The sequence below is a fragment of the Ammospiza caudacuta genome, chromosome 5 (genome assembly GCF_027887145.1).
Source record: "Ammospiza caudacuta isolate bAmmCau1 chromosome 5, bAmmCau1.pri, whole genome shotgun sequence".
NCBI lineage: Eukaryota > Metazoa > Chordata > Aves > Passeriformes > Passerellidae > Ammospiza > Ammospiza caudacuta.
In genome coordinates this window covers 25,515,990-25,528,956 of record NC_080597.1, presented here as the reverse complement: position 1 = coordinate 25,528,956, position 12,967 = coordinate 25,515,990, and the positions used below count along the sequence as shown (strand labels likewise).

General features: G+C 41.4%; 1 protein-coding gene across 1 annotated transcript in view; it reads right to left on the bottom strand.

The window, feature by feature from the left end:
• Positions 1-2,365: 2,365 nt before the first annotated feature.
• The window catches only part of ABTB3 (ankyrin repeat and BTB domain containing 3), a 162,629-nt gene continuing 152,027 nt past the window's right edge, over positions 2,366-12,967 (bottom strand). Inside the window, exons 12-17 of the mRNA XM_058805264.1 lie at positions 12,726-12,831; positions 11,831-11,933; positions 9,987-10,068; positions 8,974-9,042; positions 6,150-6,263; positions 2,366-3,719 (exon numbers count right to left, since the gene is read on the bottom strand). Coding sequence (XP_058661247.1) covers positions 3,510-3,719; positions 6,150-6,263; positions 8,974-9,042; positions 9,987-10,068; positions 11,831-11,933; positions 12,726-12,831 — 684 coding nt within the window. The 3' untranslated portion in view covers positions 2,366-3,509. The remainder of the gene's footprint in view (positions 3,720-6,149; positions 6,264-8,973; positions 9,043-9,986; positions 10,069-11,830; positions 11,934-12,725; positions 12,832-12,967) is intronic.

Genomic DNA, 12,967 nt, shown 5'->3' with positions numbered 1-12,967 from the left:
TTAGTATAAAAATGACAGATGGAAAGGCAACTTCACTCATTAGAGGCTGGAAAATTATGATTAAAAGAGAAAATCTCAAGTTTTTCTAAGGATGTTGTATGTTTTTCCATTTTACCAAAAGTGGAAGCAATATTTGGCCTCAAAACTTGTAAATTATTGCGACTCATACAAAGATGAAAAGAAGAGAAAGCTTTTTATTTTCTAAGATGATAACACCATGTCTGAAAAAAATGCTAATAAAATGCTCTGTTGGAAAAAGCCTTATCTGATAGTGATGGTATTCATGGGTACCCACTGAAACTCACACTGCTTTTTAGATTAAATTGACAAGAGCCCTTCCCCCCAGCCCCAGATTAATGGAATGAAGAATCCATGCATGAAGCCACATATAATAAAGGTTGGAGATTATGAAACAGGCTAGAAGACACGATCAGAATTGCAATTGATCTTGATGAAGTGGGGAAATTGCCCTGATTAGAGCAGAACAAATTTAATAAGGAGAAATTGAAAGTGTTATACTTTGAAAGGTGTAGTAAACAAATGCATAAATAAAGATGGAATTCCTGGGAAGGCAGCAGTGAATCCCTCAGGAATTATAAAACAGACTAGATCAAAGTCAGCCATGGGATGTTCTTGCAGAAAATATCTGGGGATATATTTTCTGATATGCTTTACATAAACCACCACAACAGCTTCTCTGCTTTGCTTGCTAATATATAAAACTCCTGCTGGAGTATGGAAATTTGGGGAAAATAGGAAGCCATGAGGGAAATGACAGCAAAATCAGAAAACACGAACAAAGGAACTAGGAAAGACTATACTAGTGATGCAAGGAGGATAATTCCTTTCATACATAGAATAACTTTCTAAAAAGATCTTGTAACATCATCTGTTTTTCCTGTCAATCAGGACTCGAAGGAAAAGTGGCTTGATTTGCAATGAAGAAATTCTGAAGTCTCTTAGGAAAACCTTCTGATTACAAGAGCAGTGAAGATCATGGATCTCTGTGACTGGATTTTTGAAGAGCCTGCAAATTGCACATTGTCTGGCATGGCTCAGCTGGACTTCACCCAGCCTCACATCAGGAGAGGCAGACTAAAATCACCATCTCCAAACTCTGGTTTGTGGATCCACAAAGGTTTGCTGGCTGCTTCCAGGAGAAATGAATGCTAGGTTTACACAGGCTGGCTTTTCTGCTGGCAAAAGTCCTGGGGACTACTGGGCAAAAAATAATTGAAAGTGATGACTCTTTTTTCTTAAGGTTTCCTTCAACTATTCATCTGTGATGTTTGGATTACCAGCATTTCCAAGAGCAAAAGTTATTCCTGTAAAAATCTTCAGCTGCAGTACCTTCCTTTATCAGCTCAGGGTGCCCAAATAGGTGAGCATCCCATGTGCAGCCACCAAAGGCCCTGTTAACCCTTTTATTGCTGAAAGAAATCTAGTGAACTTTACCACAGACACCCTCAACTCAGAAGAAGGACTAGCATGGAGTTACCAGTGCTTCTCTCCCATTTAATACAATTATTATTTTTTTAAAAACTTTGCTGTATTAAACCATGAGGCTGCAGGGTGAGGCCTGCTCTTGGCCAGTGGTTTTTGTCATACAAGGCTGGGTTTCCATGGATGAGAAGGCACACCAAGCAGCAACAAGCGCCTCTGTGTGTTGCTGTTGTATTAACTATGGTCTTGCTTCTCTATGATCACAACATTTACTCAGAAGTAGCCACTACTTTCAAGTTCCAGACAACATCTTGTGTGAACATCTACTATGCAGAGAACAAGATCTAACTTACTGACATGCAGTGTCTCTGCAACATTAGTGGCAGTTTAGACATTTTGTCATTTGTTGCAGAAACTGTAGAGGCTTTAGAAGACCAAGCACAAGGGAGGATTTATACCTCAAGTCATAAAACACTCTCCTACTGTGTTGATAGCTAAAACTGTGTTCTCTGAGCACATCAAAAGCTGGAACATGGAAGGGCACCTGATGTAGATGCTTCAACAAAAGAAAAAGAGGTTAACATGCAAACTTCTAAACTTCTTAGAATGGCATGCTAAAAATAAATATATTAATGTCATTTTGCCATGGAGAAGGCAACATCTTTGCCTGCTTCTTACTGTGGTTTTCAGAGAGGGCATCCAGAATGCTGTGGCACATGGCAGATTTGTCTTGCTAACAATATGCTGCAAAATAAACAAAGCTGACATCGGACATTTAAACCACATCCCCCCCACCCCACCCTACCCAAGCCCTGCATTGTAGATTACCTATACATTCTCAGGATACAGTGAGAAATCATTCTACAGTACATATTTAATTATAATTTTAAAAAGTCTTACTCAGACACAGTCTCTGGCCAGTAGCAAAATATCCACACATCACTAAATTAAAGATCTGTTGTTATCTCTTCACTGCAACAAACAGAAATCAGCATCTCGAGAAGGAGCTCCAGGGGTATCATATTGCAGCCAATCACACCAGATAAAAAAATAAGCTAATTTCACAAATGAAGTTTGACAAGAAGTAACATTGCATTTGTCTTGGCAAAACGAAGCACGAACAGAACATTTCACAGGTACAGTTGCCATGCAAAGGCATGTTTGTTGAGTTTGTCATTGATTTCAGCCCCAAATCACAAGTAGCATGCAGTTCTCCTGCCCCCACCAACTACTGTATTAGAGACATTCTGGGTAATGTGCCTCTTTGGTGTAACCATAGCCTCTTAGGCAAGATTATACCACCCTAGGAAAGAATACAAGCAAAACTTGATCATATGTGTGTTTACACAATGTACATTTTACCATTTAAAAAAACCAAAACATGTTACATAGATTCTCAAACACAGCTCTGTTGAAAATGAAATTTTAAGCTTAAGAAATAGGTTTTAAACTACAAGGCCACCCCATTATTTTTTATGAACAGTTTAAAAAGTTCCCACCCCTAAAAATCTGCCAGTATATTTCCTCAACTATAACAGTCTTACCACTCTCTAATACAGCTGATCTTTGCTGGACAGCAATAACAGCTCTTACATTTCTTAAATGCACAAGATAATGGATTTTGGGATAAATATAGTTCTTAACTGTATAACACTGGAACAAATCTGACTTAAATGATTAATTGGTCAATTCAGGTGTTCCCCAGCACTACCCTTCAGGTAGGGACTTCTGCTGCTCACTGATGTGAGTTCTGGCCTTTGTTGGCATCAAGCTCCATGAACAGACTTGTGTTCAGAATGTGAGTACAAGGGCAATTCACTGGATACTCTGGTACCCAGCGTGCTCAAAACCAGGGACGAACTTTGTTTTCTGTTTCTCTCATCCAGGTGGGGACACAGCCCCAGCGCAGCACCTTTGGCTGAAACAGAACTGTTGGGATGCGACGTAGAATTTTTTACATTTTCTGTTTTTGTAGTCATTTAAGCAACTGCAACAGGTTTGAGCAACTGCAACAGAAGACTTAACTTGCAGGGTCTTTGATTAGAGGGTTATCATCTTCCTCAGCTTTACACAACGGAGCCCTTTGAAGAAGACAAATGAATTGACTGAATCCTTGTGGCCAACGTCCTCTGTAAGTCCTCTAGTACATTCTGACCAGATGTTTCTCCATTCTTGTCATACAACAACTGTTTGAAAGCTTCGTTTTCAATGAGGACCATCATGTTCTTTAGAAAATAGCCTTCACAATAGGCAGAGAGTTCTGTGACGCCGAGGAACTACAAGAAGTGAAATTAGAGAAAGATAACTGTTCTGATAAAACCCAGGCAGCAAATACAGTGCATAAGAGCTGCACACAAACAAATATTCAAGCTAAGCCTTTTAGACAGGCACAGTCTAAAATGTGCTTACTTACAGATATAAATGCATGGAGAGGAAGGAGTTAATAAAACAGTGTTTTATGCTGATGATTCTCATAATAATTCCACGTTAAAAGACCCTGGCTATTGGGGAAACAAAATTCCACAGGCTGAAGCTTTGCTCCCTTGGAAACTGATGGAAGTTTTACCACAGAGTTTACCAGACCCATGATTTCATGCTAGAAGTTACAGCCTAGAACTACAGGTTTGGGCAAACATTACAGACCATGTTTCAAGAATGGTGTCCTTAGCAAGGATGGGACATATGACTGCAGACAGCTGTCATGCAAAGTTTCATGCTTTGAGAAGAAATGGAAAGAATCAGCCATTGAAAAAAATCTCCCCAGGGCAGAGGTGGACTTCCCAGCATTGGACACTTTAAGATTCAGCTGGGCAGGGTGCAGGGCCATCTTGTCTAGACTGTATTTTTGCAAAGAAAAGTTGGACCATATGATCCTTGAAGTACCTTCTAAGCTGGTATTCCACAATTCTATGATAGCAATTTTAAAAATTGAATGCCCATAGGGATATTAATGATATCAGTACTCTCCAGCCAGCATTTATTTGTAAAGATGACCAAATTCACATTACAGAATCACAGGATATGCTGAGTTGGAAGAGACCCACAAGGATCACTGAGTCCAACTCCTGGGCCTGCACGGGACCATCCACCAAACTGTATCCGTCTCTCAGTCTTGATGACAAAGGCTCTGCTCCACTTGTCTCTGGGCCAACCTGCTCACACATCCCCCTCTGGAAAGGTCAGGGAGGTCCTGCAGGTGCACATGAGCTAGCAAAGCAGCAAGGTCAAGAAAGGTGTCCCCGACCATGGCTCTAACTAGATGATCTTTAAGCGTCCCTTCCAACCCAACTAATTCCAGCAGTCAAAGACTGAGGCACAGCCAGGTTGGCTGTTGCTGCAGTGCCCAACTCACAGCACTGCCAACATGACTCTGGCTGTAAAACCCACCCAGGTACCCCATTTCCACTGCTTCCACTGGGAGGTCAGGCACAAATAACTTGCAGGCTGGGGCTCTTACAGGCAAACCAGGAGCTGGATTTAGCCACTGGGTTTGTTAAGTCCCAGCATGTAAGAATTTTCTTCAATGAGGATGTAAATAACAGCCTCATTTCACAATTCAAAGAAAATATGATTTTAAAGCAAAATTATTGGTTTTGCTGACAGCAATACAAATTGAGAAGTTCACATATGAGCGACAAGACAAATCAAATATTTTTCAAATGATTCTTGCACTGTAATTTTTTTTTTTTGCTCTTACATTAAATGGACCTATAGATACACTTCATTGCTTATTTTTATAGGTGGATCTTTGTGCTTTGTGCTATTTCAAACACTGATTGCATGTTATCTGTCCACGAAGACCCAGCATTACTATTCTCTGTAGGAAATACCTGGGAATGGAGGTCAGATCTCCAGGGGTTTGGAGCAATCTGCAGGATTACTCTGTTCAATCAAACCTCCATGTCACAATACATCAGTTTATCTTTTGTACAGACCATGCAAGTTAGAGAAAAAATCTTTTAAGAAATGCTTGAAGAATATTTCACTGCACTGATTTGTGTACCATTTCCATCTTCCAAGTGAAAATCTAACTACTCCACATGAGGAGGGAAAAAACTGAAACTAATCAATGTGGTAACCACCTCCACCAATGCGTGAAAATAGGTTTTCTAGGACAAGAAATGCCATGCTTTTGTGTCTAATGACTTAGGCAACCTCACAAGCTAAGTATATAATTTGATTCCAATAAGAAACTCTCCAAGACATAAAATTCTCATTATTATCCTTGCAGGGCTCTGAGCCATTGCACTTCCACAACATGGCATTTTTATATATTGATAAGGTGTCACCAGCATTGAGTGTATCACCCCACTGGGCTTCAGGCAGGAAAAAACAGGTAATGGAAATGGGAAAATGCATCTTGGAAGGTGAAAGTAGAGATGCCTACTTCACTTAGTGATTCCTGTAAAATCACCAGTTTGTGCTGCCATGAATAAGGGATAGATCTCCCACATAGTGGTACAGCTGAGAAGCTGCCACCTTGGGCTTAGACTAACTAATTTTGGATTGTCACTATACCAGGTACCAATTAATCAGTCAGTCTCAGTAAATGAATGACAAATCTTAAACGTGCAACAAATGTACTAAGCATATGAGATACACACACACACACACACACACATATATATATAACTACTTATTACAAAACTGACCTACAAGAACCTACAGCAGACACACAACATGCAAGCATATGCAGTTATTTTTACCTTGGCATGATTATAAATATCCACACAGTTTTCTGTATTAATGCTTTTTGCACAAATGATCTCACAGTGTCGTTGTAAAGCTTCAAGCTGGAAAAATTTAGCAGCAGAGAGAAGCTAAAAAAAAAACAAAAGGCATGGAAAAAATAGTCAAAAACTGCTGAGTGATACAGAATCAGAGCTTGCTTCTTTACTGTTTCATTATACTTTTTTCTCTGCCCCTTCTCCAGTTAGCATGAAAGTACTGACAAAAAGTCAGAATGAGAAGATTGCTTGGTTGTTTTAACCCTCTGCAGTCTCTTCTAAATCACACAATGGGAATCCATACACAGAGAGACCACCAAGGGCTGCTCAGGTCCACATGCTGACTTTGGAATGGGACAAGGAGAAAAAGGAAACAGCGCTTTGAAGAATATTTTGTCACTTTGCAAACTTGACTGCAATAAAAGACCTGCAAATACATCCCCAAAACCAAAGTTCTGGTTCAACTGTTCCCCAAGATCTTATTGAAACAGAGCACCTGGACTGGATGTGAGGAAGTCAGCAGAAAGGTCAGGATCAAGTGTACAGAGGAATGAATTCAAACCAAATGATGATGACTGTCCTGGGCAGTTTTAATCTAGAGAGACAATAAACTTCAAATCTGCCACCTCAGCAGGCTCAAGGGAGAGGAATCAGATCTGCATATGCTTCTTGTCCCAGCTTGTGAGCAGCTGTCAGGGGATGTCCAGGCCAGGAGCACTGAAACACTGTCTGAGGCCCACATTATTCCAAGGAACGAGTGCACAGGGGTGGGAACCAGCTTTGTGAGGCAATGTCTAGCCAGCACCTGTGTGAGTGTCGTGTGTCTGTCACTGTTCCACCACAGCGCTTCTGATACCAGCACTGACCTCCCTCTTTGGGCCTGCATCTCCCCTGTGGCTACACTGCCTACCCTGGCACTGCCTTGGCATCTCTGCATGCCTATGGGGTGAAAATGCCTTGAATTTTGAATTCTTCAATGGATTTCAGAAGCGTTAGTATTTCCCCTATTGCCCTTTTTCTGTTCTTTTACAGAAAAATAATTTAATTTTCTGGCTTTCCATGGTAGGTCATTGTCTCTGGCTCTCTGCTCTGCCTTAGAAAGCAGGTGGGAGCTCTTCATTGCTTGACACCTTGCTGTAACCCAGCCAGACCTTAGATCAAGCTGTTCACGTGTTTAAATAGCACTTACTCAGCTATTCAGGCTTTTTATATATTTGGGACTCATAACAAAGAGCTAACCTCTGCATCCCAAAGGGGCTCTCATGCTGCACTGAGGAACAAACAAACCCTGAAACTTCCATGACATTATTCTGACTTCTCCTGTGCAGTCTGCTCAAGATCTACTTTATCCCATAAATAAATCCAAGTGCTGGAAATCAGCAGTGCTGATGTGATAGCAGCCAGCTGGCCCCAATTATGAATTGCAGCAAAGATTTCTGTGGAGTATTTCTGGTGCTTCTTGTTATCATATGTGTAATAAGGCAAGTTACTAAATGCAGTTTTGAAAGATGAAGCCAAATCCTATTCCAGCTGCCTCTGTGGCTCAAGCAGTCATGTGCTGGTTTGTAATTACTTTAAACTGTGAGGAACCATGGCCAGATCTGTTATCAAGAGATCAATCAATCAGTCATACATTCTGGAGTCTCAGAAGTTTTGAGATGTCACAAAAGTAGAGCAGCTGCCAGCTGAAATGCAGCACAAGCTTTTTAACAGCCTAGGTGATAACACACCCATCTCCATAAAGCCACTGCACTGCCTAGTCTAAAATTCCCTATTTCAGAAAAGGTTGGAAATTCAGGAAATCTTTCAAAACTCTGAGAGAAACAGAGAATTAGGGAACTTTTCCTATACAGCTCAGGAAAATGATGTGGATATGCTCACTTAAAAATACACTGCCTGCACTAGAGGGGGGTAATTTCAGTCCTCTGGCTGCCAGACTGTAGAGTCATAGGGACAGAACAATACAGGCAACAGCAACAGGACACGAGGAAAAGGAAAGTAGCTGCACCAGGGGAAGTGCAGATTGGTTCTCCCCTGAGAGGGTGGTCAGTCACTGAACAGGTTCCCCAGGGAAGTGCTCATGGCACCAAGCCTGCCAGAACTCATGGCACATCTGCACAACACTCTGACTGATGTGGTTTAGATTTACATGGCCCTGCAAGGAGCAGGGAGTTGGACTTGATGGTCCTTTATGGGTCTCTTCCAACTTGAGATATTCTGTGATCCTGGTGGCAGACACTGATGATTACCAGCTGTTTAAGTAGCTCTGAGTGCAAGTATTTACTGACCTGCACTCTTTTTGGCTGCCTGAAAACTCCCTGAATGACTATCAAGAATTTGCTCAATATATCATAGTTCTGTAGAGTTGGAGTGGTTTTGCTGACCATAGCTGACAATGATGGCACACAGTATTCGGAAGGGGACTTTGAGAGTCACATGTTTGAAATTGAACTGAACTGTGTCTCCAGTGGACTTCTCTCATGGTTAAAGCACAGCAAATGCCCAAGACCTCTCCCATGTGACAAACCTAATTGGATGTTTTTAATGCTGCTGAGATAGGGAGGATGGAACACTAAGTCCCTGGAAATTGGTTCCAGATTTTGGTAACACCAGCTTTGCCTCTAAGTAGGTATTTGCAAAGTCTCCCTGTCTCCTGTAGGACTGCAGAGAGCCTGGCCACTCCAGGTGTGCCACTGCTGGCTCTTACAGGAGTGCTCATGTCTTGCCCAATGGCCATGTGCCCTCAGGTGAATGGCACACAGATCAGTCAGCATCCCAGTGCAATTAAATAAATGTCTCTTACCTCCATAATTTCATTGTTTTTAATCAGGAGTGACTCTGCACCACCATAATAAAGATACTGCATAACCAGCTGTAATAAAACAAAGGGAGTGTTTATAAAAACCAATCCAAGACATAGAAGAATAGGGGACAATGCAGGCAATTCCCAAGGCTCTCCTAACACCACCACGGATTTGTAGATAAAAATGGCTCAAGCCTCCTAATTTCAAAGATATACTTGGTTATTCTCTCAGTCTGCAAAGTTCAGTGTTTCCTTCTCACAGGTAGTCTAATGTCTCAACTCTCACCCTCAAATTGTCTTGATTTCCTTGTAAGTTCCACACAGTTTGCAGGAAACTGATTAACTCATTTTGAATTTTCAGTGTATTTCCCAGTCTGTTAAGCACATCACTGATTCAGGCAAACACAGCATATACAATGGTGATTCCCTTATCCCTTCCCTGGCAAAGGCCACCTTCATCCAGCTGCATGTGGGCATGCATGGAAGATATGAAAGAGGAGGAGGCTTTGCACTGAAATACAAGCCAGCTAAGATCCCTCTGTAGGGAGCCCAGTTATTGTGGGCAGCTGGGATTTATGTGCAGCAGCAGCAGTCGATACATGGAGCTGCCTGAGCTCCAGCTCAAAGCAAGGGAAGCACATCCATGCTACAGGTACAGAGAGCAAGCTCTGCCATTTCATGGCACTAAATTGATTGGAGAGCACTGCTAAAGAATGGAATGAAGTGTGTCTCTTCCAAACCTGTCCATTAAACACAGAAAGAGCCAACTACAGAAATGCCTTATGCTGACAGGCAGCACTTTGTGTGCACAGCCCATGTCAGTGAAATGCTTGCTGCTGTATCTGCTGAGGCACATTTGTAATCAATAGAACTCTGCAGTGCTTGAACAGAGATGAAGCCTGTGCTTGTGAAACCACTGCTCTGGTTTATCAAATATATAGGTACTAATTTGGACAGGGCATGCATGGTGTTCCTCTTACAAGTTCCATTCAAATTCAGCGTGGGGACTGTACCTGAAAGATGGGGTACTTCACATAGTTGATCTCAATACAAGTACTATCAGATGAGGGCTTGCTAGACAGCAATGCTTTAAACCTAAATAAAAAGGAGCAAAACTGAAATACCAGCCCAATTATCTCTGTGGAAAAATGCAGTAAAAACAGTACAGAAGTGCAATGGAATGACAGCATCAATTCTTGCAAAAACAGTATACTGAAATGAACCTTTTTGTCACCAAAAAGCATCCAGATTTAGACACTAACATAAAGTTCAAACCAAAAGGAAGAAGCTTCTCTCTGTAAGATTTCAATTAGAAATTTCTGAAAAATACATATAATATAAAATAGAGTAAAATGTACATCTGAAACTCAGATTCTGTAATGACACATATTACAGAACCAAATTTTTTTTTTCTTGAAGGCAACATGGTCTTATATGAAGATCTGCAACATTTAAAACCTGAATGTTTTCCTTTTTTGAGGGCGATAGATTTTGGCTTATGTCCATTATGCTGGTTTAAAAAATCTTTTGGAACAAAACAAAAAAAAGACATTGAGACTTTTAATGCTCCTATGCAATAATTGTGTGAGAAGAGGCATGAGAGAAACTGGATAGGTTACTGTTCTCTGATTATCGTAACCTGAAATTCAGACACAAGTTTCAGGACAAAAAGCTCACATATTTTTAGTTAATTATTGCAAACTTATGTGAGATATATACATATGTAACAATCTACTTCTCAAACCCAGGTATCCCCATTGATCAGAAGGTGAAAATGGGAAATGTGCTGCCAGAAACACCTGCCCTTGTACTTTCTCTCTTTGTTAATTCATCTGACCTTCCAGCAGTAGTTCAGAGCTCAGCTTATCTATCAAGACCAGCATTTGCTGGATGGTAACCTTTCCCTCATCATGACTGCATCTTGTTAATTAAAATACAGATAACAATTTACTTGCTTTCACTAGTGTCAAACTCTATTATGAACACAATTTAGTAGGCTTAAAGCTGGAGTTTGGAATGTATTTGTACATTACTAAGGAGCTCTAAACACCAATATCCATTTCTTAGTTGAAGGCACGGTCAGCTACTGCAGTTACTTCATTCAAATCTCTCAACTCTGTGATGTGGGTTGGCAGCACAACTAGCATCAATTCCCATATTGCTTACATCATCCAAATTCAGAGCTCTGTCCTTCTCACATCTCAAAATAAGCTGTTTTGGAGGGCCAGCAAGATTTGCTTAAAAGCACACCTTGAATTATACAGCTGCACACAAATATATAATGTTTGTGAGCAACTCTTGTGTTGGGTTAAGCTGGGAAACTCACGTTCAGCCTTCTGAGCACAGGAAACCAACTATAAATACTGCCTTTGGATACAGTATGGTATGTTTCACAGCTATTTAAATTCATTTAAAAGTTGTCGAATGCTGTCAAGAATTGTGCGATAGTAGCTTGTTTTTCCTGGAGACTGCTGAAACTGATGCAAGGCAGAATTTACCCACTCACAAGAATTTACCACTCATTAAATTATTAATAATCAAAGTACCATGCCTCCTGTATGGTCGAGAACTGGGTGCAGGAATGAGCACCATGCCAATGTGCCTCAGTGCAACCAAGTCAGATACATGGCCAGAAGCATGGATCATTCACTGGATGAAAATCTATTGACAGGAGCACTTGTTAAATATCTGGCAGATCAACCAGGAACAAGCTGTGGGGATGTTCTGATTAAGAAAAACTTGAAGACTGGGCCACTAGCCTTTAAAGAACTGGGACAGCAAAACTAACAAACAAACCCACAAACCCATAAATCAAATTCTATTTTTGTTAAAAACCAGAGATGTGTCTCTATTTTACCTTGGCGATGCAGTAAATAGCAACACTCGATGTGCATAAAATGGTCTTCCTTCCACCAGAAATGTGACATCTGACATCTCTTTATTGTTAAGAAAATGGGGATCTAGAATCACAAAAAGAAGGAAACAAAAAAGTCAATAACTTTAATTTGGAAGAGGTCTGGAACATACTGAATATTTCCCTGTTTTGACAAAAGAAAGCAACAGAATAGAAGGATACTGTTTTTGGTGAGTAAAGCCCATAAAGCTATTTTGGACAGCCTGGGACAACCACACTGAGTTCAGACAAAGGGAATTCAAAGCTCTGAAGTCCGTGACGACCTTTGCTGAAACAACAGCCAGCCATCCCTGCCGTGTGACACCGGCACAGCCTCCAGCTCTGCTACCAGAGCCAACTGCAGCTCAGCAGATGCTGGGGGGCCCTCTGCTCATTTATACTCTATTAGGCCACTCCCTGTGTGAGGAAGTTTTTGTCAAGGGAACAAGGGTCCCGGAAAATTGATTGGCTCTTCTCACAGTCCCATGAAAACACCCTGGGCTCTGCTGACCAAGCTGGGAGGGCTGTGCTGGTGCAGCATCACCTGCAGCCAGCCAGAGTGGTTTGAGATCCAGACAGACACCTTGCTCCAGGGCCAAGGCTTGGATCCCAGCCTAATGAGCAACACAGACAAATCTTTGCAGATTTACAGCCCCACTCCAGTGCACCTGATGACCCTCCTGATGTCAGTGGGAGTTTTAGGCCAAGTTAAGTTTGAGGCCCTTCCTTCCTCTAATTCTGTCTTTCAGATTTTCTGACTGAGATTTTTTGACTTGTGCCCTGCTCAGGCACCTGGTCAGCAGCAGCCTTCCCACAGCTCTGCCTGGAGAGCTGATGAGGATCTTGCAGTGACGCTTACCCAGGCGGGAGGTCTGCTTGCGCTTAATCTCCACCAGCTTTGGGATTGGGTAGGGTCCATAGCAATGAGTGAAAATGACAGAGAGCTGCTGGCTGATCACCTCGTTCTACACAAAAGAAAACAAATGCATGCAACATAAGATCAGTATACAAAGGACATGTTATGTTGTTCTCAACAGCTGCCTGTTTTAAGGTGAAAAGTGTGACTGCTGAACCTTTATTAAAATAAGAGCTTACAATTAT